Genomic DNA, 26,331 nt, shown 5'->3' on the forward strand with positions numbered 1-26,331 from the left:
AGTAAAGAAAGACCTGATAACTAGACGACATGATTTTTAGTTTGCCGTTATTTAGCGGCCCAACTTATAGGAAAATGTTATCGAATAACTTGTTTAGGTGGCGTGGCGTACTTTAACGTATTTATGGAACTTTTAATCTTTCATGTGTAAGTAAACTAACGTACAATAAAGTTTCCAGACTATATGACGCTATATATCAATAAATTTCAATAAATTAGCGATTCTTTACTACGATACGTGAAAGAAAATTTTTTTTCAAGCATAAATTTGGGAGAAATAATTGGTATTGCTGGTAATGACTAATGAGAAGAAATAATAAATAAATCTATATGGTTATCCGTCTGGCCTTAATTTGTTATTCAATTAGACCTTAATCATGAATTTTTGAAAAAAGTTGAATTATTTAGCGCTCGCGCTAACGGTTTATTTTTTTATTTCTTACTTACTACGAAATCGATACTTTCGAAGATTACACTTAACGTCTAAACCTATTTTCTTAAGATTGCGATTGATAATGAAAACTAATTCAATGAAATATTTAAAAAAAAAAACTCTGTATAGCTTGTGTTAGCGTGTTAGCTTCTGATCCATGACGGCAGAGCAAGCGGCAGAGTCAAATTTACTTTGCATTGTGTTGAGGCCCGACGCCTGTGCTGTTGATTCGCCCATTATGTGACTGAAACTGCGATGCAGTAGTTACAGATGCTTTCAGCTTATAGGCGGTCTGTTGAGCACGGTCGACATGCAGGGACTCTAATTCCGGTTTAGCATGCGCAGTTGAATTATTGTGTTAGCTTAACAATCCTTGCCGATGGCGTAGATTATTAACAATTTACTTAGAAGGAAAATAGTAGATAAAATTAATCATTGAAGTTGTTGTGTTTGATAGATTTAGAACATTTTATACGGCAGGTTGATGAGCTCGAACATTATCTGGCGCATTTGAAAATAAATCTGAAGGTAACCATAGCAACGTGTTGTCAGCAACGTACAAATATCAGGATTGTTCCGTTAAATCCCCTATTTACCAAAATGGAATATGAAATACAATACCTTTGCGAAACATCAATGGTCGAACTACTCTGTTTTTCCTTCAGTAGCCCCGTGGCGATCATCTTCTGTTGTAGTTACTACTTCTTTTTTCGCCCTATCCTCAATTTAGTGAATTTAGAAAAGGAGATTTGTTTCCCCTTAAAGTTAAAAAAATGATAAAGCAAGTATCTAATCCGCTATATATAATATGAGTACACTCGACTTTATACAATCGAATTGGGAAGTAGGAAAAAATTTGCCAAGAAAAAAGAACATAATGTAAGCCAAGAGATCAAACGCTTCCCATTTCAATATGTAAGGATAAAGAAATATTTAGGGAATAGCAATTTGATACCTTACGTAACGTAATTTTATGGAATATTACGACAAACAGACAGCAGTTGGCTTATCGAGACTAATTTCGATCAGGACCGTGCGGACTATTCAATTTAACAACAACAACTTAAAAGCGGCCGTTAATAGTAACGAGAGCAGAATAAATTAAAAATTACTTGCGTAAAGCACAACGAAATTTGTTGGACACCTTATTTGCGATGCGAAGAAGAGCCCTCTGAAATTCCGAACAGGTGGCCATGTATATGATTGGATTATAAATACTATGGAGCATGAACGTCTCCCAAAAATAATTCAATGTTACCATAAGGTTTTCACAGTTGGCATCCACCCGTGTACACCAGTAAAAGGCAATGATATTACAAGACACAGGAAAGGTGCACAGCCAAAACGGCAGAATGTTGACGGACAAGTTGAGAGCGGCTTGGACTTCGAGTCGGCTGATTTTTGAGCGGATTGGCATCCAGGGAAAATATTCAGTGTCGCCTAGATTGCTGATAGCTAGTGGCAGATGAGAATCGTGATGACATTCTTTTGGGCTCTCTTGATGATGGCTGACGTGCGTCTGCATGAATTCAGGATCTTGAAAAAGGATCGAGGGATTTTCTCCTCCAACACCGGAAGGATTTTCGGAAACGGTAAATAAAAGTTGTTCAGCCGTTTCCTGATTTTTCAAACTATTACCTATAGCACAATAAGAAAAGTAATAATGGGTTTTATGTTGCAATTAAAACACTAAGTCAATGCAGCTAATTCAAAGCAAATAAATATGATCATCGATAAAAAAGTTACCAGAACTGATGTTGCTGGGCTGTCGGATGAAGGATTTATTCTCAAACTTGACCGTAACAGGTTTACGACGGTATTTGGGTACATACAGTCGAATGAGAGTTTTAGTTTCAACGAAGATCTTTAAGTGGAGAACGAGGCAAACGATGCCCAAGAACAAATTCCACGTGAAGGACCAAACGCCGTGGATTATACTGGTGGTGCAGGTGAAAATTGACCGGTAGCCTGTCCAAAATGGACTCGTAAAAATGATGAAGGTTATACCAACCGCAATTGTGATGGACACGATGGCAGATCGATTAGTGACGTTCGCCTGATACCATTCGTAACGAACAATGGACAAGTAGCGGTCCAATGCGGCCAGCGACATGCAGATCAACAGGATCGAATAGTCGACCGGATAAAAAAGAACTACGAACCGACAGACCAAGTAATCGCGTCTGAGCACTGTCACCAACTCGAGTGCCATATCGACTAAGAAAAGGCATTCGAAGATGGAAATGGCAGCCCAAAAAATGTGGCGGGGATAGTGAAGCTGACGCGAAAAAGTCACCACAAATAAGACGACACAATTTAACAGGATCCCAACACAGATGACTGAGGTTCGAAATAAAAGTTGGGCTGCAGAGACGTCCTGTTCCATGACTAGATAATCATATTTACCCAACGTAATGTTATTGGCGAGCGCCGATTTATTTCCGTCCATTCTGGCGTAGGGAACACAACGGAATGACGAGGAATCCAGACTCACAGCATATTGTGCTCTACGCTGCTTCAACAGAAACTTCACTTCGCATGCGCAACGATTACGTTAACGCAGCATCTACAGATACCGTTCAGCCTCCCACGAACTGGTTCTAAGTTTTGTCGCATTTAAAAGAAACTCAGGCATGCTATCTTATTCTTTGAGCCAAGCTTTGAGCTCTGCTCACCTACTCGCATGGTCGTCGACTGAACAAAATTTACCTACCTTTTTTCTTACCAAACCCCTCTACGAGAAAAGCAGGGAAAGGGTAGTCAAAGCCATAAGAGAAAATAAAATAAGGGGGAAAGAGAGAAAAGAACAATGGCGACTCATTTCTTTCATTTCAAAATGCGCTTGGTGAAATTCGGAGCAGGTGAACATGTGCATGACGGGATTGTAAATGCTGTGGAGAATGTACGCGTTCCAGACGTAGGTCCACGTTTGGAAAATCATAAAACAATCGCCTTTCGCCCAGACGCACCAGTAGGTCACCAAAACGCGGTTGATTCGCCAATTATTATGTGACTGAAACTGTGCCAAGTAACTAAAGATGCATAATTTAGCTTATAGCTGGTGTGACGGCCGTCATGCAGGGACTCTTAAATCCATTTGAGCATGCGCAGTTTCACTACTGCTTAGAGCTTACTATAGTCCTAACAGGTGGGGAAGACTAGACAATTTGACGAATAGAAGCAAAACGGTAAATAAAAGTCAACATTTGAGTTGGTTGTTTTATAGGTTTACAACATTTAATCAAATGGTAGGCTGAGCTCATACATAATTTGACGCATTTAAACATAAATATGAAGGTTACCATAGCAACAGGTTGCCGCAACGGAAAAAAATAAAAAAGATTGTTTAAGTTGCATCCATTCAAGATGAAATCCAAAAACTTGGCGATAAACCATGGTCGAACTTCTTGTTTGAATGTTTACCTATTGTGGCTCACACGGCAACCAAATTCTGCTGAGTACTTCGTTCGCCCAATCCTCAATTGATATTGAATTCAGAAAGGTCAGTTTTTTCCCTAACAGTTAAAAATAATAAAAACAAGTATGTTATAAGCTCCTATGTCATAAGAACACTCGACTTTATAGAAATTGATTTGGGAAGTAGGAAAAGATTTGCCAAAAATCTGAATGTTATGTAACCCCAGACTTCAATCACTTTCCATTCCCGTTTGAAAGGATAAAGAAATACGTAGGGAACAGCAATTTCATATCTTACGCGGGATCTTGTGTAACGTAATTTTACGGCGTATTACGACAAACAGACAGCAATTGACTTATCGAGACGACTACTTTGGTCAGGATCGTGCGAAATATTCAATTGAAAAACAACAGGTAGACACTTATGTGCGGACACATCACCGTTAATAGCAACGTGAGCAGAATAAATTAAAAATTACTTGCGTGAAGCAAAACTAAATTTTTTTGACAACTTATTTGCGATGCGAAGAAAAGCCCTCTGAAATTCCGAACAGGTGGCCATGTACATGATTGGATTATAAACACTGTGAAGCATAAAGATGTCCCAAAAAAAAATCAAAATTTCCATAAAGTTGTCAAAGTTAACGTCCAGCCTGATACACCAGTAAAGGGCAATGGTATTGCAAGACACAGGAAGGGTACAAAGCCAAAACGGCAGAATGTTGACGGACAAATTGAGGGCGGCTTGAACTTCGAGTCGGCTGATTTTCGAGCGGATTGGCATATAGGGAAACAATTCAGTGTCGCCTAGATTGCTGATGGCCTGAGATGCTAGTGGCAGATGAGAGTCGTGATGACATTCTTCTGTGTTATCTTGTTGATGGCTGACGTGCGTCTGCATGAATTCAGGATCTTGAAAAAGGATCGAGGGATTTTCTCCTCTAACACCGGAAGGGTTTTCGGAAACGGTGGATAGAACTTGTTCAGCCGTTTCCTGATTTTTCAAACTAGTACCTATAGCACAATAAGGAAAAGTAATAATGGGTTTCATGTTGCAATTAAAACTACAAGTAAACGCAGCTAATCCAAAGCAGATAGGTTATGATAATTGATAAAAAAGCAGCCAAAAAGTTACCAGAGCTGATGTTACTGGGCTGTCGGATGAAGGATTTGTTCTCAAACTTGACCGTTACAGGCTTACGACGGTATTTGGGTACGTACTGCCGAATGAGAGTTTTAGTTTCAACGAAGATCTTGAAGTGGAGAACGACACAAACAATTCCCAAAAACAAATTCCACGTGAAGGCCCAAACGCTGTGGATTATAGTGGTGGTGCAGGTTAAAATTGACCGGTAGCCCGTCCAAAATGGACTCGTAAAAATGATGTAGGTTATACCAACCGCAATCGCAATCGATAAGATGACACCTCGATTAGTGACGTTCGCCTGATACCATTCGTAACGAACGATGGACAAGTAGCGATCCAATGCGGCCAGCGACATGCAGATCAACAGGATCGAATAGTCGACCGGATAAAAAAGAATTACGAACCGACAAGCCAAGTAATCGCGTCTGAGCACTGTCACCAACTCGAGTGCCATATCGACCAAGAAAAGGCATTCGAAGATAGAAATGGTTGCCCAAAAAATGTGGCGGGGATAGTGAAGCTGACGCGAAAAAGTGACCACAAACAAAACGACACAATTCAACAGTATCCCAACACAGATGACTGAGGTTCGAAATGAAGTTTGTACTGCAGTGATGTTCTGCTCCATAACTAGATAATCATATTTACCCAATGTAATATTAGCCAGCGCTGTTTTTTCTTCGTCCATTCTGGCGTAGGAAACACAAAAGAATGACGAGGAATCCAGATTCGTTGACATTGTGTCTACATTGCTTAAACAGAATTTTCTCCTCGCATGCGCAACGATATCATCGCTACAAATCCACGTATTCAGCCACTCAGCTTTCCACGAATTTTTTATCAATTTGTCACATTGAACAGAGACTCAGACAAGTTATTTTCGGTTATTCAAGGAGCTCTTCTCACCTACTGGCATGGTCGTCGACTGAAAGAAAAAAAAAATTTAAAATTGCCCACTTTATTTTTCCCTACCAAACCCCTAAATTCCCAGTACGAGAAAACCAGGGAGAGGGTAGTCAACCATATTAGAGAAAGAGAAACTAATTATGAAGGGAAAAGAGAGAAAAAGAGCAATGGCAACATAGTGAGCTCGATAGGAATTAGGAAGACCTGACTTTCGAAATTAAACGATCTTTCTAGGAAAATGTTACGTAATAACCCATTCCAAAAATTTATGAAACTCTCTTATTCCTGAATCAATATTTTTATCAAATTTTGTCTGTTGCGTCAAATTTAAATGTTCAAAACATTTTATGGCCCCCAAATTGATTATTTTAAAAGTTTGATTTATCTTTTCAATGATGGCAGCGCATACGGAACCGCTATTTGATTTGATAAAAAATTCAATTCAAAGAACTTTTTGAACTGGTTCTAATGAGTAGATGAAATTCTTAATGAATCCAAGGTTATTAAGGAAATGCTTCATTACATATTGATCGTGAGGCAAAGCCAACGTTCAAGTCAATTAGCTGGCACTGGCAACTGTCTCGTAGCAGCGGGAAACATTGATACAGTGTAAAAGTAAGTTGATATTTCACAACTCCAGGACACAGGTCACGATGCGGGTAAAATGTCGGCGTACAGCATATCATTGATGAAACTGTAGTCTAAAGTGTGGAAGGATGTGACGAACTTGCAGTTTTGAATAGATACACCATCCTTTTCTAGTACATAGCAAATAACCAAGAAAAACCGAATTGATGTAGTATACAAAGACACCTGTTGTCGGTAGCGACGATATGGGGAGTAACCTGCTGGTGTAGTATAATTGGGCTGGTCAAGGGATTACAAGGCGCTGTATAGGATGTAGGAACTTGTTTTTTTTTTTTTTTTTTTTTTTTCAGATAAAGCAAGGTAAGCAGGTAAGCAATCAAGTAGCTATAAGCTGATTATTTTATTCTTCAATCAAACGACATATTTATCTTTTAATAGAAATCTGGAATGAATGCTTTAATTCCATTTCTATGCCCAGGCCGCATGAATACATCCATGCTCTACTAGTCTATAAAAATAGGTTCCGCTGATTCACTCTGCATAGGAAATGATCGACATAAAAATTAGAGGATAAGGATCGGGAATAAACAACGTACATTCGTATCACATGCGTGAAAGAATCTGGGAGTAAAATATCCTAATCATTTTGAATTAAAATTCAAGTGCCTTATCTATTCGGCGGCACAACATTTGCACCTGAATATTTCTTCCATTTAAAAAACTGCCAAATGGAATTCAGACCAGGTGACCATGTACCTGACAGGATTATAAATACCTACTGCGGAGAATGTATGCCTTCCACACATAGGTCTACCTTTGGGAAATAGTGGAAAATTATGACATATAATCGCCTTTCATCCAGACGCACCAGTAGGTAGCCAAAACAGAAGAGCTAATCGGAAGGTTACACAACCAAAACGTTACAATGTTCAACAAACGGTGAGCGGCTGGTATTTCCATCCGGCTGATTTTGAAGCCTTTTGGTTTCCAGGAAAAAACATCCGGCGTCTTCCGGGTCCGTGACCGACGGCTACTCATCTATTCCATCATCTCCGTTTAAAGTTCAATTTTATTTTTTTAACCAAGAAATTGATAGTTACCAAGAATAGACTCAACACTTTTAACCGTGAAATGCATTCAACACAACTTTCGTATTAGCGCGATTGATAATGACGACTAGTTCAAATGGACGTTCAAACAAAGAGCTCGGAAGTGACGTTAAGTTTCTGATCAATGGCGGCAAATTCAAATTTACTTTGCGTTGTGTTGAGACCCAGTGCCAGTGCTGTTGATTCGACCATTACGTGAGTGAAACTGCGACAAAGTAGCAGGCTAAGAGACATTTATTAGCTTATAGCTGGTGTTACGGCCGTCATGCAGAGACTCTCAATTCCTGTTTTCAGCATGCGCAGTTTGGTGCAGTTTCACGACTGCTTAGAGCTTACTATAATCCTAACAGGTGGGGAAGACTAGACAATTTGCATAGAAGCAAAAGGGGAATAAATATTTAAGTAATCATTTAAGATGTTTGTTTTATAGATTTAGAACATTTTATCATATGGTAAGTTGAGCTCAAACATAATCTGACGCATTTGAATATAAAATAAATATGAAGGTTACCATAACAATAGGTTGCGACGGCAAAAATAAAAAGGATTATTTAAGTTGCGTCCCCCATTTCGCAACATGCCAGATGAAAGATCAAAACTTTAGCGAAAAACCATGGTCAAACTTCTTGTTTTGCTATCGTATGGCAACAAACTTCTGCCGAGTACTTCGTTCGCTTAATCCTCAATTTATATTGAATTTAGAAAGGTCAGTTTTTTCTAAGAGTTTAGTGTGCTATATCATAAGAGCAACCGACTTTGCAGAAATCGATTTGGAAAGTAGGAAAAGATTTGCCAAAAATATGAATATTTTTAAATTCGAGAGTTCAATCACTTTCCAATCCCGAATAAAAGGATAAAGAAATAGGGAACAGCAATTTCATATCTTACGTAACGGCAAATGTATTATAGTTGCCTTATCGAGACGACAGTGAAAATCGGTCAGGATCGTGCGGACTATTCAATTTCAACAACAACAGGTGTGCAAGGCACTTGGGTGGTCTGTCACCGTTAATAGTAAACATGGCATAATGGCATAACAAGACACAGGAAAAGTGCACAGCCAAAACGGCAGAATGTTGACGGACAAGTTGAGAGTGGCTTTGTCGCGGAATGCGTTGCGGAAATGTCACCTCGCATGCGCAACGATATTATCACTTACAGAGTCCATTCAGCCTCCCACGAACTTTAATCACTTTGTCACATTGAACAGAATCATAATCAACTCTCAATCAACTCAGACATGCTGTTCTGGGATCTCTTTCCCCCTACTCGAATGGTCGTCGACTAAAATGGTCGTCTACTACCAAACCCCTAAATTGACTTGTTTTTCCAATACCAGAAAACCAGGGAAAGGGTAATCAAACACATAAGAGAAAGGAGAAACTAATTAAGAGGAAAAGAGAGGAAAAGAACAATGACAATTGGCAACTAAGTGCGCCAGATATAGGACGACATGACTTACAAACGGACATTCCAGGAAAATGTTACGTTAAAAGTTTGGAATTTTTTTCTTTAAGGATGGCAGCGCAAACAGAAACGCTATTTGATTTTATATTCAATTTGAGGAACCGTTTCCCGTAATTTTGTTTGCTAATGATGGGAAATTATAAATAAATCAAGGATTATTCATATGAATGTTATTAGTTATTACATTAAATGCTACATTGTACATATTGATCGAGAGGCAAAGCCACTCACGTTGTCAAGTCAATTACCTGACATTGTGTAAATATATGCCGTTAGTCGCTTCACGGTGAAACTGTCTCGTAGCAGCGGGAAACTTTGATACAGTGAAAGAATAAATTGATATTTCAAAACTCCAGGACACAGATCACGACGCTGGTAAAATGTGGGCGTATACTTGATGTATGGCATATCATTGATGAAACTGCAGTCTATAGTATGGAAGGATGTGACGAACTTGCAGTTCTGAATAGATACATCCATGTATAGAACATATAGCAATGAACCAAGAAAAACCAAATTGATCATACAAAGACACCTATTATCAGTAACAACAGCGAAGATATAAGGAGAACCCTGCTGGTGTAGTACAATAGGGCTGGTCTAGGAATTACAAGTCGCTGTATAGGAACTGTTTTTCAGGTACAGCAGGTGATTATAGTCTAGTAGCTATAAGCAGATCATTTTCCTCAATCAAACGACATATTTAATATTTATCAATAGAAATCTGGAATGAATGACTTTCAATTTCTATGCCCAGGCCACATGAATACATCTTTACTATACTATAGTCTATAAAAATAGGTCCGCTGATTCACTCTGTACGAGGAAAGGTCAAATGCGAAAATGGGAGGATAAGGATCGGCAATAAATAACGAACATTCAGCACGGTATCAAATGCGTGAAAGAACTTGGAAATAAAACATTCAAGTCATTGAGATTTCAAATTAAAAATCATTTGGTGGTGAAAAGAAAAAAACATTTGCTGATGAATATTTCTTTCATTTCGAAAAGCGCTTGGTGAAATTCGGAGCAGGTAATCATGTGCATGACGGGATTGTAAATGCTGTGAAGAATGTACGCGTTCCAGACGTAGGTCCACGTTTGGAAAATCACATCACAATCGCCTTTCACCCAGACGCACCAGTAGGTCACCAAAACGGAACAGCTAATCGGTAGGGTACACAGCCAAAACGTTACAATGTTGATGAACAAACTGTGTGCGGCTTGAATTTTCATCCGGCCGATTCGGGATCCTTTTGGTTTCCGCGAAAAACATCCGGCGTCTTCCGGGTCCGTGACCGACGGCAGCTCATTCATTCGATCACCTCGTCCGTTCTCAGTTGCATCAGGATCAGTCGGTTCGTAGAACGTGATGGAAACTCTCGACTCCGTTCTCTCTCCTAAGAATTGTTCATTCAATCGGAATGTCAAAACAAAAGGTAAAACCGAATCGATTCCAGACTTACCGGAATTTCCACTCTCAACCGGCGGAATGGACTGAACGAATTTGACGCTGGCGGATAGCGAACGACAATATTTCGGCACGTAATTCCGAACGAGCGTCTTGGTTTCGCCGAAGATCTTGAATTGTAGAATGAGGCAAACGATGCCCAGCAACAAATTCCAGACATTGACCGAAAGCAAGTGAGTCAAATTGACGGTGCAGGTGTAAATCGACTTGTAGCCCGTCCAGAATGGACTCGTGATGACGAAGAACGACAGGGCCAGAGCCAGCGTGATCAACAGGATGACGGCCCGATTGGTGACGTTCGCCTTGTACCATTCGTAGCGAGCGATGGACAAGTAGCGGTCGACGGTGGCCAGCAAATTGCAGAGCATCAGGGCCGAGTCATCAGCGGGATAGAAAATGATCCAGAGCCGGCAGATGGAGTAATCCCGACTTTGGACGGTGATCAGCTCGAGGGCGTTGTTAAGTAAAAACAAGAATTCCATTAGCGAAATGGCGGCCCAAAAAATGTGTCGGGGATTGCGCAAATGCGGCGAAAAAGTCGTCACCAACATTACAACGTAATTGGCTAATAATCCGATGAAAATGACCGACGTCCGGTAGAAATACTGGGCCTGGGAGATTTGCTGCTCCATGACGGGGTAGTCGAACGTCTCCCACCAGGATAGTACTACTAAGTCTAGAGTAGTATTGACCACTGATTCGTTCATCTTGGTGTGTTATCAACGACTAGGCAATAAATCTACCGCTCTAAATCTTTTGAACTGTTTCGAACACTAGCAAGTATTCCGTATCGCATGCGCGGAATATCCGTTTTCGCGGCAATAGGTCAGCGCTATATTCGACCTTTATTCGAGTTATTTTTTATAATCATATGCGGCAAAAGGTATGGACAGTAAAGACCCAGCACGTGCCGCGGCTGAAAACCTATTGATTGCCTAGAATGATGACTATAGCTGTCTAGCCATTTTTATTGCTGGTAAATTCGAAACGGTTTTATTACGAGGCAAAGTAAAAAAAAAAAATAAATTGACGTCAATAGAAACCTACTTCATTAATACAAATGGTGTTGTCATTTTAAGGAAGCTTGTAGCCTATGTACACTCACTTCCATAAATAACTTTACAGGCAAAAGCGCGAAACAACGCACCAATGTTGGCTTTAACCAAAATTCTCTTTTCTTACATTGAGAAAAATCTAACCCTTCCCTCTCGATTACAAACAACAAAGGCTGTACACCACTGTAGCCAACACAGGTGCGTTGTTTTGCGCTTTCGCCTGTAAAGTTATTTATGGAAGTGAGTGTACAAATCTATTATGAGGAATGACGCAACAAATATAGGAGAGTATATATGCAAATGTCGTGAAAAACTCGACCCAATGGCGCAAGCATCCGCCCACGCAAAATCCCTTTCGGCCACTTCGATATTAAAAACAGAACATCAAACTGAAATGGAGCAAATTTATGCAACAAGAAATGTTGGCCAAGAATTTCAGATAAACAATTCAACATTACGAAACGCTCGATAATTGAATTTCCTAATTCTCGCCGTGAAAGCCAACGCGACAAAACAATGATGTCCATTTCCTCGTGATGCGGAGGAGGGCCTTCCAGAATTCGGGACTGGTGCTCATAAACATGACGGGATTGTAGATGCTGTGCAGCATAAACAAGTCCCACATGTAAGTCCACGTGAGCAGAATGGTGTTGCAGTCACCGTCCAGCCGGAGGCACCAGTACAGGGCGATGGCGTAACAGGAAACGGGGAAAGTGCACAGCGAAAACGGCAGAATGTTGGCCGACATGATGAAGGCCGCCTGAACTTCCAGTCGATGGATTTTAAAACGTTTCGACTTTAATAGTTCAGCGCTGGCCGGCTGGCGACGGTGGACGGGCGACTGGGGTAGCAAAGAATCCCGTTTGTTGGCGGTTAGATTTTCGGGAATCGTGATAAATACCCTTTCCGTTGACGTGGGGAAATTCACGTTCTTGTTCACAACCCCTAGCTCTGTTCAATATAAACAAATCAAATTATTATTTCGGCTTGTCTCACTCCCGCGTGATTTATAACAATTTGATCCTTACAGACTCCATCCACCAGGGATCGAATAAAGCAGGTTACTGGGAACGGGATCAAGTGCAGGAATAAATAAATCTTAAAAAAAGTTATACCACAACTGGCGTTGGAAGGGCCGATGGTCGACCGTACAAATCTGACCGTTATGGGCGTCTGCCGAGAGCTCGGCACATACTGCCGGACGAGTGTTCTCGTCCTAATGAAAATGTTCAAGTGGAGAACGACACAAACGAGTCCCAGCAACAAGTTCCACACGAAAACCCGATTCACGTGAGTCAAATTAACGGTGCAGTTGTCAATTGATTGATAGCCGGTCCAAAACGGACTGGTGATGATGGAAAACGACAAAACGGACACGATGGCGATCAACAGAACGACCCAGCGATTAGTGACGTTGGCCTTGTACCATTCGTAGCGCACAATCGACACGTATCGGTCGATGGCGGCCAGCAGGAGGCACGACAACAGCAGGGAGTAGTCGACCGGGTAAATTAAAAGTAAAATCCGACACGCTTTGCCATCGTGATCGAGGACGACGGCCAATTCCAGGGCGTACTCGACTAGGAAAAGGCATTCGAAGATGGAAATGGCGGCCCAGAAAATGTGGCGGGGGTAAGAACGCAACTGTCGCGACAGACTCACGACGGAGAACACGAGAACGTTGAGAAATAGTCCGACGGCGACGATCGATGACCGAAAAATCTCCTGGGCTCTAGTAAAGTTCTGATCCATTATTTGAAATTCGAGTGTGTTATTGTTCCTCCACGGATGAGGTGTAACGTTCGTGGCATCACCAACATGTCCACCCATTGTGCGGAGTGTACATATAACCGACTGAGAAGAGCGGATAGTCTCAACTATATTGCGCACACATCTTGTCTGTCTGAGATTAATATTTTCCGCCCATTGCGCATGACAATTATAAGTGCACCCCCTCAGTGTAGGGCTATACTATGTGTATCAATGACGTCATTAAAACATTCCCCCTCCCTTTTAAGGCCTAGATTCCCCATCAGCATTTGACAACCTTGAAATAAGATTTACTTTGTCAAGTTTAATTAATTCGTTTCTCGAAAGAATCGGATTAATATCTTCTTTGATTAGCCAATTATTCGAATCTTTCGCGTCACTTTGAAGCAGAAAGGTATACATATAACCTCTGCTGTGAATATCTTATCATTTTAGTGAGACGATAATAAGTGATTAGAATTTTGTGAGACATGTAATACGCGCCAAATCCCTTACAACATTAAATATTAAGAGCCAAAGACGCTCATGTATTAAAAACTACATCCTTACTTCATGGCCCCGAGTGGGAGAAGTCTGAATCGGTTGTCAATGGCAACGGTGACATGTACATTACTCCCGGAGTCAGCCATCCATTCTCTCCATCTCTAATCTTCCGAATCAATTATTGAAATGGAATATGTGGCTTTTTACCTTATTGCACAGGTGAATGTGATGTTGTTGTTTTCTTAACCAGCAGTTGGGGGACTGACGAATCTAAGCTAACATGGCATGTCATTATCTCGGTGAATTAATTATATTTCAAGCCATCCGCCCTATTACATATTTAATGGAAGATAAGACGCCATCGCCCACCGGTGCTTCAATGCTGACCCCGTTATCACTCGGCGGATTTATCCAAACTCTTTTGGAAAAAAAACACGCGGATGTATAATGTTAAAGGCAGGTAAAATTCGTGAGGATTCGAGCCGAAGGTGACTCGTTATAGTGAACTTAGTTCTACTTCGTAACGGGCAGAACAATAAGGGCGAACATCAACAACAATTCGGGTCTCTCTCTCCAACGAAATCTAAACAGTTTGACACGATTTAGATGTAATTACACCCGTGAAAATGTTTTAAGCATCAACAACCTCATTTGGATGATATAGGCTCGTTAGCAAGCACGTATATCGACTAGGTCAAATAAAGATAAAGAATTTCTAGTTCCCCCTCAGCCCAGAAATTCTTTTACAAGCCCCATCGTTAACACCTTTTTTAAACCAAAGCGTCGGCGTGAACAATAACTTGGTCGAGTATATAAATGTTTCGTTCATCTCGGCACACGGGGTTAATCTCAAGAGTTTTGTTTGTCCATAAAAATGCTAGTGGAACTCTGATGGCCTCGCGGCTATAACGGACCATATTACCAGTATATTCATACTTGCTATGGAGCTGATTTTTCCACATGCTCTCAAGCTCGACTCGGGAAAGTATAAAAGCAACTAACTTGTTGCCGAGTTCAATAGTGACAAGGGCGTTGGGGATGTTCGCGTGTGCTCTCATCTGCTCTACCGCAGGATTTTGAAAGGCGTCGGTAAAAGGATCCTGGCCCTGATTTATTCAAAAGTACACGGGGCTTGAGGAAAATGACGCGGATCAAACTTTTATTTCAAAGTTTCTGTCTGCTTCTGCTGTTCTCCGAGCTGCTTTGTTTACCAAATCCTGACAAGAGGTGAGACTTGGAAATGAATCATTATTGCGCATTCGCTTTAGAATAAATATTCCTTTTTGTTATAGGGGAAACAACAGCCAGATTGCGGAAGTGAGTCTAGAGAAGCCTTTGGCTATTAGGAGGGCCGATCCTGATGGAGAGCCACTCGTCTTGTTCATCGACGTCGAGAAAAAATTGGAGAAACACAAAGAGCTGCTCGACAAAGAAATGAGCAAATCGAATCAGGAACTCAAAAAGATCCTGAAAGATCTCGGAGCCAATTACAAGAAATCGGTGGAATTGGCCCAGAGTCTTTTATCCAACATTGTCGACGTTTGGTCCCGTATTGAAGACACGTCCAAAGATGCCGACCCCATCAGTGACGGACCCGACTCGTACAACCTGGCCGACCTACTTCTTCTGGCCAAGTAAGAAAATTGTAACCCAATCTGACTGAGTTATTGATGATCTAATATTTTATTTCGGGTGGGTGGAATCAAATTTTCAAGTGACAGCGGCCTTTGCCATGAGGCTCATTTTTTAACTCCGCCGGAAGAGGAGAACAAGATAAAACTTATTGTTGGATCGGAGACGAATGAAACCGATCCTTCGTCGGAGGAGGAAATTAAGCCGGAATCGATCCGGCCTGTAAGCAACCTGACCCTGCTGCATACGTCGAAGAGAAGCGAAACGAAAGATGATTTGATCAATCGTCTCAAATCGCTGGGCGATGAGCTGGAATCGAACGAGACGGAATTGTCGCCGAAACTTTTAATTGATTTCAAAGAAGCCTGGCTGCGCATAGTCAACAAGTCCAACGAATTTTTCGACTTCCGGGTTCCTCAATCGAAGCAGGAAGAAGAAGATTTGAGAATCTACACGGCCCGGCTACTTTTTCTGTCCAAGTAAATTTTTAATTTTGTTAATTAATCAATTTGCGCAATGTTGTATAATTAACTGAATTTTACAAAGCGAACGACCCTGCGAGTCTCCCGATGAAACATTCTTCAAAGGCCAATGCATCCAAGTCGGTCCAACCGAACACTGTCCGGAAAACATGGAGCTGAACGACGGACCAAAGAACCAAGGATTTTGCGACTGTTTGCCGTTGGAATCGGCCAAAGAAAAGTCGGACCTCCGGGTCATTTACTCCGTTCAAAAGAAGAAATGCTATACGCAAAATACGCAGGTATTTCGTCCAGCTAATTAAAACAAAAAAAAAAGGAAAAAATGTTTGCGTCATTTGGTTTCAAAAATAGGGTCCCTGTCCGAACGGGCAATGGTTTGTGCTGCGCAACAACATCCCGCAGTGCGAAGAAAATTCCGGCGGATGCCCAGCTGACGGCCGGCACGTGTACTGGAGTCCGGATGCCGGCGTTCACATTGCCAAAAAGTGTTGGGAAATCGGAACAAAAGGGCCCTGCGATCCTGACGAGAGATTACATCTGAGACAAGACATGGGCGACTTCGAGATTTACTGCGATCGTAATTCAGTTAGCTATTTATCATCACCTGTGATTATTCCACCTATCCCGTCGTATCGCGGAGCGTGTCAAGCGGGTAGTTACCGCAAGCAACGACTGAAATGTGAACGACCATTTCTTTAAAACGAAAAAAACATCCTAGCAGTTCTACAAGCTATAATCAAATCATCAGTATAATTACTTGAGTACAATATCATTTATTTTGTAATATTGGTGTCAGGACCATAGGAGGTCTAAAAATATAAAGCTCCACTCAACACCAAATGATATTGATTATAATTTGATGTGCTCTGCTGAGAATGTAATTGACTCAATTTTCCGAGAGGAACTAATTATCTTTTAAACCAGGAATTACTTTTTTTCCGTTTAATTCCGCTCAACCCCGTCTAGACACTCCTTATCACGTAATTAACCAAGAAGAAACAAAAATCTTGATATTGTGCGTGCTGGACTGCTGGTCTAGTGCGTCACAAGTTTTTCCATTCGCGCGATTTCCGGATGTTGTCCGGGTCCACGCAAACCTCCTAGAACCCGCATTATCCTGTTTCCGTCTGGCATATGACTGACAGCTCAAAGGCTGAGGCCTGCTCAGATACAGTTGTATAGAGAGAACAAAATTACATTTCTGCAGGACCTGAGCCGGACAGTCATCTAATCTGAAAATAGATCTCTGCTCCTTTGTTGCCATTTTAGTCAGCAGAGTATCTCCGGCAGTAAAAAAAAAAATCTACCAGTACTGCGCAATTCATTCAAGTTAATAACACGAGAGAAATAAGGATATCCATAATCTTAAATTTAAAAAAAATGTGAACTTGTCAGTTGTTAGTTAGGCGAGAGATACGAGGAGGTGCTGCCGTGTGGCGGCAGGTTCGGTCCTAAAGTTCAAATATTTTCGATTTGATTGTTTACCCACAAACAAAGTTGTGCGTTACAAAAGTGGGCCTGATCTAATGCATTATTTTAAAATGAACTGAGTCAACAAAAACGGCCAGAGAAAACAGTGCCAGTCCAACGATAGCTCACTCTGGAAAAATCATGGTCCGTACCATGTGACGATTGATAACCACGCCACCAAATAGTCAAAAAGGAAAAACAGAGATAAATATTTTGTCCTACCTTTGAGCCTGGGAAAAATGGACAGGCATCCACAAGTGCTCCATCTGCTGTAAAGTTGAATCCACCAGGCTGGATAGAAAAAAGGGGGTCCCCGCGTGAACACTCCACACACACATGGGTGTAAACTTACACAAAGGAACGGGGAAGATACTCGGCCATCATCGGTAGTTTCTCCAATGAAACGGGATGCTGTTTGTCTAAATAAAAAATAAAAATTGGATTACGAAAAAATTTTACAATTAAACAAGGTAACATAACGGAAAAGTTGAAATGAGACAGAGTGTCAACCTTAATTTTATCGTATTCTCCCCTTCAAATCTACATAAAAGCAACGGTTACATAATGCAAACAAACTGCCAAGCATCGACAGGGGCCTTCTTACATGATAAATGCTAGTCAAGCATATTCTACTAACATTTCATGATTTCATAAATTTGGAACAGATTCTATTTAAACTCACATAAACCATTCTCACAATTCCATTTAGAAGCTTTTATAATATTTAATACCGGCCAAACAGCATGGAGTGCAATGCATGGAGAGCCTCAGTGAAACCACAGAGTTCGTACGACGACCACATTTTTATAATTATTTCCATGTTGTGCTATTTTTCGTGCAGCCACGTACGCACCCAAAAAAGTGATCGTTTTCTTCGTAATAACTCAAACAGCTTTGACAAATGGTATAGACTGTCCATAGCCACGTAGAAAACAAATAATAACAGACCATCATGACATTAGACTGACATTTAAAAATTTTAATCGAAAACTTATCTTCTTTCGACAGGTATTATATAAACAAGTTAAAACAACAATGGGTCCAACTATATAAATTGAAACGATCGTTCAGTTTGAAAACACAGTCTCATTTATAATTTCGAAAAACTAAATAATGGCGCATTTTTCTGTCGCCTCACTCACCCAAGTTGTTTTGCTGTTGATTTTCAACTGTTGGACTAAAAACTGACAAAAAATGGGCAGTTTTAATCAGGTGAGTCCGCAGAGTCACGAAAACTGGCATCATGACAATAACCAACCAATCAGTGGGGAGCCATCACACATCGAAAATGAAGCGGAATAATCGTCGTCCAAAACAAAAATATATTTCTCTCAAAAGAGCCTATAGATTCAACTAAACTTAACGGAATAATTGGATTATAATAGTGACGTAACTATTTGAGTCATCATAAAACAAATATGTTGCTCAAGAATAAAAACCAAATTTCGAATCAAAAGTGTCGACAGTTTATCTTTTATGAACCCCTTGCAAGATAGGCGATTGATAAAAGCGCATAAAAAGGTATTTAAACAAAGTGGGTTTTTCTGTCGATTGTTACGTGTCGACTTTTTTTGTTACAAAGAAAATCGAAGGAAAAATGGCTCGTTTGACGGTCTCTTTTGGTCTGATGTTTATTTTGAGCTGCGGGACAATTTGTTCCTCTGCTCTTACCCCATTTTCCTTGGAAGACAAACTGCAAGAATTGGAAGTGAGACTTGTAGAAAAGGTGACGCAACTGGAGGCGCAACTTGAACTAAATGTAAGTCCTATACTGTTTAGTTTAATTCAGAGTTTCACTGTGGGTAAACTTGTTTTCCCTGACAGAATGAACTAAGACAAGATTTGACATTGAAAGTCATACAATTAGAGGCAAAAAATGTCCAATTGGAAGTCAAAATTGGAAAACTGGAGGCCAAAGTGGAACAACAAGATTCGCTTTTAACTTCCCTTTTACGAGAGAAAAATGAACGCACAGCAGCAGCAACCGACTCTGTTCCAATTAGCAATAATCCATCAGCTGTTGCCATCAACGGACTGCCGTCTTCGTGCGAGGATCTCAAGATGATTGGCCACGCCCTGAACGGATTTTATTCCGTCATGGGATCGGCGAAAATGGAATCCGTTTACTGCGATTTCACTAAACCCCCTGGCGATGCGGGTAAATGTTTTAGATTCTCACGAATTATTCAGTTACAATTTTATAATTTTTAATTCTATAATTAATGAAAAGGTTTTGAGAAATGGATCGGATACGCCGACGTAAAATCGGCGCCCGTCTATTTCTACGTCCAGAGAAATTCTGGATTTACCTCAGGTGGAACTCCGATTCCGTTCGATGTGGCGCGGGTGAACGAGGGAAACGCCATGGATTTAACATCGGGAATATTCACGGCACCGCGGCCGGGAATTTATTTTTTCTCTTTCGCAGGAGTGGCGTATCTTATAGATCCAATTTTTGTTGGGTTTTGGTCTAATATTTATTTGAATGGGAATCGAATCGGGACGAGCTATGTTGGAGATAATTACGGCCCCGCTGAACAATGGAGTCCGTTGAGCCTCCAGTCGACCCTGAACTTGAAAAAAGGCGATCAACTTTGGGTGACGATTGGTTATTATGGTTCATCCCAGTCTTTGGCTGACTACAGCCCCACTGGCGACCACCGGACCCATTTCACGGGTTTCATGTTGGAGGAGGAAATTGTGTCGTCCCTCTGAGGTTCAACTTCATCGTCGACACGAAACATTTTCGAATATTTTTGTTTAATGTCGACACGAAATTTTGGTGATGGGGGAAATTTCAAGGGGAAAGGGAAGAAAATTCGATCGACTCTAATTCATTAAGGGGTAGGAATTTCTGTACAAAAATTTTGATTGTGGATGCAAATACACAAGTGAATACGCACACCATGTTTAAATTTTAAGTCTGCAAACTTTAGACGCGACCAGCAAAATCCAATTTTGATTGCCAAACTTACAAAACGCAGGTGGAGGAAAGAAATGTAAGAAAATTCATTTGCCTCTAATTCGTTAATGGATTGGAATTTTTCAAAATTTTTTTGACAGTTCCATGCTCATTATAGTTGTGAATGGCTGAACGCGCCTGTTCTGCAAAATCAAGGGCAGTGCCGCAGGGGACTTGATTTTGATTCTACACCCCCCCCCCTCAAAAAAAAAACATTGAATGCTGATCGCAGCTTGAAATTACATAGAAATTAACGCTGAAACGCTTATGTTGCAAAAAATAACATAAACATTTGGTTTCATTTAAAACAAAAATGTGAATTTCACGGAAAATCCCGCAAGAAATGGACGGCCACGTTATCGGTGTAAAAAAAAAAGACGAAAACGGTCAGTTTCGGAAGTAAGACCAAGATGTTGAGAGCCCAACATTTGAAATGAACCATGTCGTGTTGTAGTTAATTAAACGACGATTCTTCTTACTTTGATGACGTTCGTTTGGTCTTTAATGTAAGTTGATGGAGAGTAGTTTCTTTACTGGTGTGACTTTCTTATCTTTTAAAATATCGATACACGACTATATAAGTATAAAATATAAGAGATTATTTTATTTTTAACAAGTAATCTAATAAATGAAGAAAATCATCAACACACTATTTACTCCTGCTGTCACTGTCAGTGAGTTGTGATCTACAAAAACGGGCCTGATCTACAGTCGTTCCTACAAATCAGCAACCACTTCCATTGGTTATTTAATGAGCCCCTAACTGAGTCGACAAAAACGGCAAGAGAAAACAGTTCATTTACTCAAAGGCCTAGCTCAGGAATAATCGTACCATGTCACGATTGATAAACAACGCCAACAAGTAGTTAAAAATGGAGAATAGAAATACATTTTTCCTACCTTTAAGAAATGGGAAATACAGCCAGGCATCAACAATCAGCTTCATCCAGTTGAATCCACCATGAGGGATAGGGGAAAAGAGCCTCAGACTCGTGAATACACCCACACTCACATGGGCGTACACGAGGACAGAGGGGATTTAAAGAAAGGAGAAGAAGATATCCAAAACTTGACTGACATCGGTAGTTCCTCCAATCAAACGGGATGCTGTTTATCTAAATAAAAATAAAAATGGGTTACCAAAAATATTTAGACAGAATCAACAAGGAAAAGTTGAAAAATAAGACAGTTGGTAAACCTTGATTGTTATTAAACTGCAGAATTTAAGGTTCCATGTGCTGCATTTGTGCAAATCATGCATCACTTTTATATCTAGCAGGTTGCAGGAATATAAAAGTCCCAAGCGATTATACTGAGACTATTGCCCACCTATTGCTGATGATAGATTGGCAGGTCAATACTATGACAAGCAAATTTTGCAGATTGTGTTGTTACGATGGCTGGTTCAGCATAAAATCTACATAAATGAAAACATTACAGTGCAAACAAATTGACGTGCTTTAACAGAGGGCTTAAGTACATGCTACATGCTAGTCAGGAATCAACATTTCACCAAAGTGGAACAGCCGAACAGGTTAACTCTTCTATTCAAACTCCCATAATAATTCAATTAGTATTCTTAGTTTAATTTACCTGCCAAACAGCATTGAGTGGGTAGAAGGCCATTCCATTAAGAGCCACTACACCAAAGTTGACACGACGACCACATTTTTTTAGTTTTATTTGTTGTTCTGTTTTTCGTACACGTGTACGTTTATAACAAAGTAATAGGTAATAGTTCCATTTTCTTTGTAATATTAAACTTTGTCTCTTTTTCCATGGTCCATGCTTTTTCGAAACTGGTATCAGCTGGTATAAAAGAACAAGACTAAAGCAGACGACACTAATATTCTAATTAGTCAGGCTAGTAAGATATCGATAGCAATTAAATCGACCCCACGCCTAATAAATTCAAACCGTTAACCGCTCATAAACGTTCAAAGCGGTTTCTTATCCACTGAATTGATCGGGATTAATTAAGTATCTAATATTTCATCTCATCAAGTTACATTGAGCTCCTCCCTACCCACAGACAATATAAAATTTAAATGTGCAATAAATAAGACCCTCCAGGGCCCTTTTGGAAGGCAAGAGGGAAACATTTTATTTGTTCAGATAGTGTACACCAACTTTCTAATAATCTCCGCACCAATTCAGATGGGGGATATGAATCGAAGCAAACACACATGGAATTAGATCTCCATCCGCAACGTGTGGGTGTAGAGCCAAGAGCAGGAAAATGTTTGTTGACGACTTGACGGTCGTTTTATCTTAGTTGAGTACAGGGCCACTCAACGACCATTAAATTGTGTATTAAATGCGTATATTTTGGACTTCCGGCGTAGCTGGTATACATAGCAGAACCCGATGGAAAGCCCTCAGACCTGCCCTTGACGAAGGATCGGATGTGATTCGATATGTGACTCACTTCCGGAAGACAATTTTCCCTTTTCTGTAAAAATTTGTATTACACGAGCGGGCAGAAAATCGCAATGGAGGAATAACTCAGATAAAAAGGGAAACCTGAAATCCATTTGTTATTACCTGAAACACGTGGACGTTTATATAGGTTTATAACTTCGTCGGTTTAGCAGGATTATACTGAAACTACATATAGAAGTTGCGCATGCAGTATCTCGTTCTCTCCGCTCCATTGCTGCTTGCCATCGAGTGTTTCTCGTCCTCCGCCCACCTATACGTGACAGCAGAACTTGAAATTTTAAGTTTGCCTCCGCGGAAGTTCATTTCCAAGTTTCGTTTGTCTTAGAAGAATAATTGACGGATCTTACTCCCAGCAATATAAAGTCCTTTCCTAAAAGCTTAGTTTTTTATTCCCGGAAGGATGCCTTACTATTAATATGGCGCTCTGAAATGAATCCAGTTATCCTTTGAGTATATGCCAATTTGTGTTAATTGTCTTATATGAAAAAAAAGAGGACAAAGGAATTTTAAATGCAATGTTATAAAAAAAAGTAAAAAATAGTTTTAGTTTAGTTTCAGCAAAAATGTACAAATGTTTTACCTTACGTTGTTGAATAAAGGGAACTTCGAGTTAAGACTGTCTAAGGCTCTAAAAAGCGCTGGCAAATCTTCTGGTGGTGCGGGAGTAAAATACAACAGTTGCGATATTTTCACGAAGTCCCGCGAACGCACGACATCTATGTGCTGCAATTGTACTTTTAAGAGAAATAATCTCGCTATAATAATGTAAGTCAACTATCTACTGTACTTTCCCCATTTACGACTTCAAAGTTCCCTTATCAAAATTCACAAGGTCATGAGTTATGACAAGATATAAGACTCGTACCAGCGCTAGAGAAACAAACAAACACACTTGGTCTATATATGAGAAAGATAAAATTACCTTATTTGGCATTCTACGCTTGGAGTAAAACTTAACAATTTCAAACAGGAACTATACGCTGGAACCTAATATACTGGCCCCACTCTCCCCCACTTTTTCTGAACGCTATTATCAGGCTATATCAGGTGCTGATAAGTTTGTAAGATGATGCAGGTCATAGAAACGTATATAATGGATCTATAATTGTATGTTACATAAAATACTATATCACGTGAAATCCTGTGAAATGTGTACGTAATATACGTGTTAAAAAAACAAACAATTATAGCTCTAGAAGATAGTTGGTTAGTTCTTCTGCATCCGGTGTGTTGGCATTAAGTAGGTGGCACACATTTTTCAAAGTCTCCACTTGGTACATTGTGGCCAATTTACCAAGTTGATGGACGCTGGCACTCGACTCTAAACAGCCAGTGTACAGGAAATTTAGGAAATTCTTTACAACTTCGACATCGAATTTTGCCTCGAATCTGACGATAGATTTCTCTGCTGGTTTGCTGATCTTGCTTAAAGATTCATTCAGGACAGGACTCCTAGAGGATAGGATTATTCGATGAGCTTCCATCACTTTAACTGTTCCAACAAATATTTCGACATCCGTCCACTTCTTGTTTGTTGCGGCAGTCCATAAATCGTTTAACCATAGGTCGTCCATCAACTCGTAATAATAATTGCCGATCGTACTGACCGTTTTGATGTCGAAGATTGAATGATGGAAGCGGTAATCAATATCAAATTCCAAATTGACGGTGAAGCGTTGAAGTAATTCAGCGCTGTTTTTTAGCATTTTTGCTTCCATTTTGAACCATTGGTTAGGTTTCTGTTCCTTGAAGTTGATGCCGCAATAAATATCCTCAACTTTCAATCCGAATCTTCGATGATTGGCGCAGGCAAAATGAATCCCAGGTTTACTGATACTGCATTTGTTACTGTTGCAAAGCCCAGTAAAGTGAACGAAAAACATATCTTCCTTTTGATATTGCATCAACCATCTCCATTTTCTATTTTCTGTTTCAGATCCATGAAACCGCAAAGCGCATATTCTGAAGGTGGGCGTGGTTCCATCGAAAAATATTTCCGTATCTTTCTCCGGCCTATGGAGACAATGAAATAAATTAAAATGAACGAAACCAAGTAAATAAATAATATCTGAAGAAAGAGAAACATTACATGATTTTGGAAGAATCAAGTCCTTCAACCCCGTTATTTATACTCTCAATGAGTTCTGTCATCTGCGTGGCCTCAATTTTCTTCAGTGCAACTCGGCATAAACCAGACAGAGCCAGCAGCCCGTACTTGTTAGCTAATTTGAGCAATTCTTCGTCTGCCAATGTTCCCATCGGCTCTCCCGTGTAGATAAAGTGCAGAAATTTCTCCACAGTTGAAGGTTCCACACCATCCAATCGGATCTTATGAGGACCGTCTTTTCCCGGTTGTACTTTCTCAAATTCGGCTGCAAACACTTTACTGCGGGCACCAAGAATGGCTTTGTGCGCAAAAGTTTCCCCGTCTTGTACAATTAATAAAACGTCCGCCAGATTTTTTGAAACGTCCGTCAGATTTTGTTGACTTTTTAAAGCAGCCCATAATTGATCTTTGGCAAGACGATCGGACAGTCGATAGGAATATCCGGGAACATTTCCTCCGATGCAAATTCGAAACGCAAACGTGCAGTTTCCAACAATCTTCTTGTCAAGTAGAGTTTTAAATAAAAGCAAACTCCCTTCTTCAACTCCTGTATCCTCTTTTGTCATTTGCAACATCGTTGCTGGACTAGTGCCACTACCTTGAATTCCGTACGTTACGTCTTCCACTTTCATTCCGATTTGGCTGAGATTAATTGCCACCAAAAACAAAACGGGATTCAGTGCGTGATTCTTCAAACCCACACGGAATACTTTCTCGCCTCGAAACAAAATCATTTTCGACGCAATGGTCATCGGTTCTTCCTCGACATTCTCCAGAATCCACTCGTAAGGCACAATCATCTTCTGAGTACCAGACATCTCGAAAAAACTGGCGAATCTGAAAAAAAAAAAATTGTATTATTAAATCTAATTGAAATTTTTGAATAAAAACAGGTTCAATCGACTCACTAAAAATCTCAAGATTTTGAATTAAAAAATAATTGAAAAACTGAATTATAGTTTAGTCAATCAAAATAACTACCAGCTATATAAACTGACTCTACCAGCCGATTGTTCAGCACCAAACTGAAAGTCTGAAACTTAAAACGAAAGAAACATAGCCTCTGCATAGATAAGACTAAGGAGATATTAGATAAGTACAGCGTTGGGAAACAAACAGCATTTGTTATTTTGATGTGTGTGCTGTATTAAGAAACAGATAAAGAATTGTCTAATTGTCATTTTTCCGCTATGCGTTTCCATTTCCATGCAGGACGTTTAGAGAATAATAGCTTTAACTGTAAAAATAAAGTGAGCATTGTTTGTTGGCGACTATAATTATTGAAACTATATCACATTGTGAATGTACGATAGCTTTTCAAGTTTAAATTGCCAATTTAATAGCCTTCCCTTATTTCGTGCAGTTTTATATAACGAATCCCGTGTGCTCAA

The 26,331-nt window shown here is 40.1% G+C and overlaps 5 protein-coding genes and 1 pseudogene across 7 annotated transcripts; 2 read left to right on the forward strand and 4 right to left on the reverse strand.

Moving 5' to 3' along the window:
- The window catches only part of LOC124316217, a 190,907-nt pseudogene that overhangs the window by 53,916 nt on the left and 110,660 nt on the right, over window positions 1-26,331 (reverse strand).
- LOC124316357 lies at window positions 3,501-5,636 on the reverse strand. The gene is made up of 2 exons (XM_046782254.1): window positions 4,985-5,636; window positions 3,501-4,863 (listed from the first exon to the last, which is right to left on the reverse strand). The coding sequence occupies exons 1-2, from the start codon at window positions 5,622-5,624 to the stop codon at window positions 4,325-4,327; spliced, it is 1,179 nt and encodes a 392-aa protein (XP_046638210.1). The 5' UTR covers window positions 5,625-5,636; the 3' UTR covers window positions 3,501-4,324.
- LOC124316362 lies at window positions 9,360-11,631 on the reverse strand. Its single transcript, XM_046782265.1, has 2 exons — window positions 10,533-11,631; window positions 9,360-10,466 (listed from the first exon to the last, which is right to left on the reverse strand). Exons 1-2 carry the CDS (start codon window positions 11,242-11,244, stop codon window positions 10,018-10,020), a joined length of 1,161 nt encoding a protein of 386 aa, XP_046638221.1. The 5' UTR covers window positions 11,245-11,631; the 3' UTR covers window positions 9,360-10,017.
- LOC124316297 lies at window positions 14,931-16,792 on the forward strand. 2 transcript variants are annotated; one of them, XM_046782161.1, is made up of 5 exons: window positions 14,931-15,072; window positions 15,138-15,479; window positions 15,561-15,956; window positions 16,024-16,240; window positions 16,311-16,792. In XM_046782161.1, exons 1-5 carry the CDS (start codon window positions 14,987-14,989, stop codon window positions 16,656-16,658), a joined length of 1,389 nt encoding a protein of 462 aa, XP_046638117.1. In that variant the 5' UTR covers window positions 14,931-14,986; the 3' UTR covers window positions 16,659-16,792. The 2 variants fall into 2 exon arrangements, with proteins under 2 accessions (XP_046638117.1, XP_046638118.1); XM_046782162.1 differs by having other exon boundaries at window positions 14,987-15,072; window positions 15,150-15,479.
- On the forward strand, window positions 18,989-20,333 carry LOC124316427. The gene is made up of 3 exons (XM_046782367.1): window positions 18,989-19,188; window positions 19,254-19,587; window positions 19,660-20,333. Exons 1-3 carry the CDS (start codon window positions 19,027-19,029, stop codon window positions 20,142-20,144), a joined length of 981 nt encoding a protein of 326 aa, XP_046638323.1. The 5' UTR covers window positions 18,989-19,026; the 3' UTR covers window positions 20,145-20,333.
- Window positions 22,443-25,950, reverse strand: LOC124316230. Of its 2 annotated transcripts, XM_046782044.1 has the most exons (6): window positions 25,849-25,950; window positions 24,923-25,777; window positions 23,756-24,846; window positions 23,414-23,567; window positions 23,243-23,308; window positions 22,443-22,843 (listed from the first exon to the last, which is right to left on the reverse strand). In XM_046782044.1, the coding sequence occupies exons 2-3, from the start codon at window positions 25,756-25,758 to the stop codon at window positions 24,018-24,020; spliced, it is 1,665 nt and encodes a 554-aa protein (XP_046638000.1). In that variant the 5' UTR covers window positions 25,759-25,777; window positions 25,849-25,950; the 3' UTR covers window positions 22,443-22,843; window positions 23,243-23,308; window positions 23,414-23,567; window positions 23,756-24,017. The 2 variants fall into 2 exon arrangements, with proteins under 2 accessions (XP_046638000.1, XP_046637999.1); XM_046782043.1 differs by having other exon boundaries at window positions 23,414-24,846.

This window comes from Daphnia pulicaria, chromosome 12 (genome assembly GCF_021234035.1).
Source record: "Daphnia pulicaria isolate SC F1-1A chromosome 12, SC_F0-13Bv2, whole genome shotgun sequence".
NCBI lineage: Eukaryota > Metazoa > Arthropoda > Branchiopoda > Diplostraca > Daphniidae > Daphnia > Daphnia pulicaria.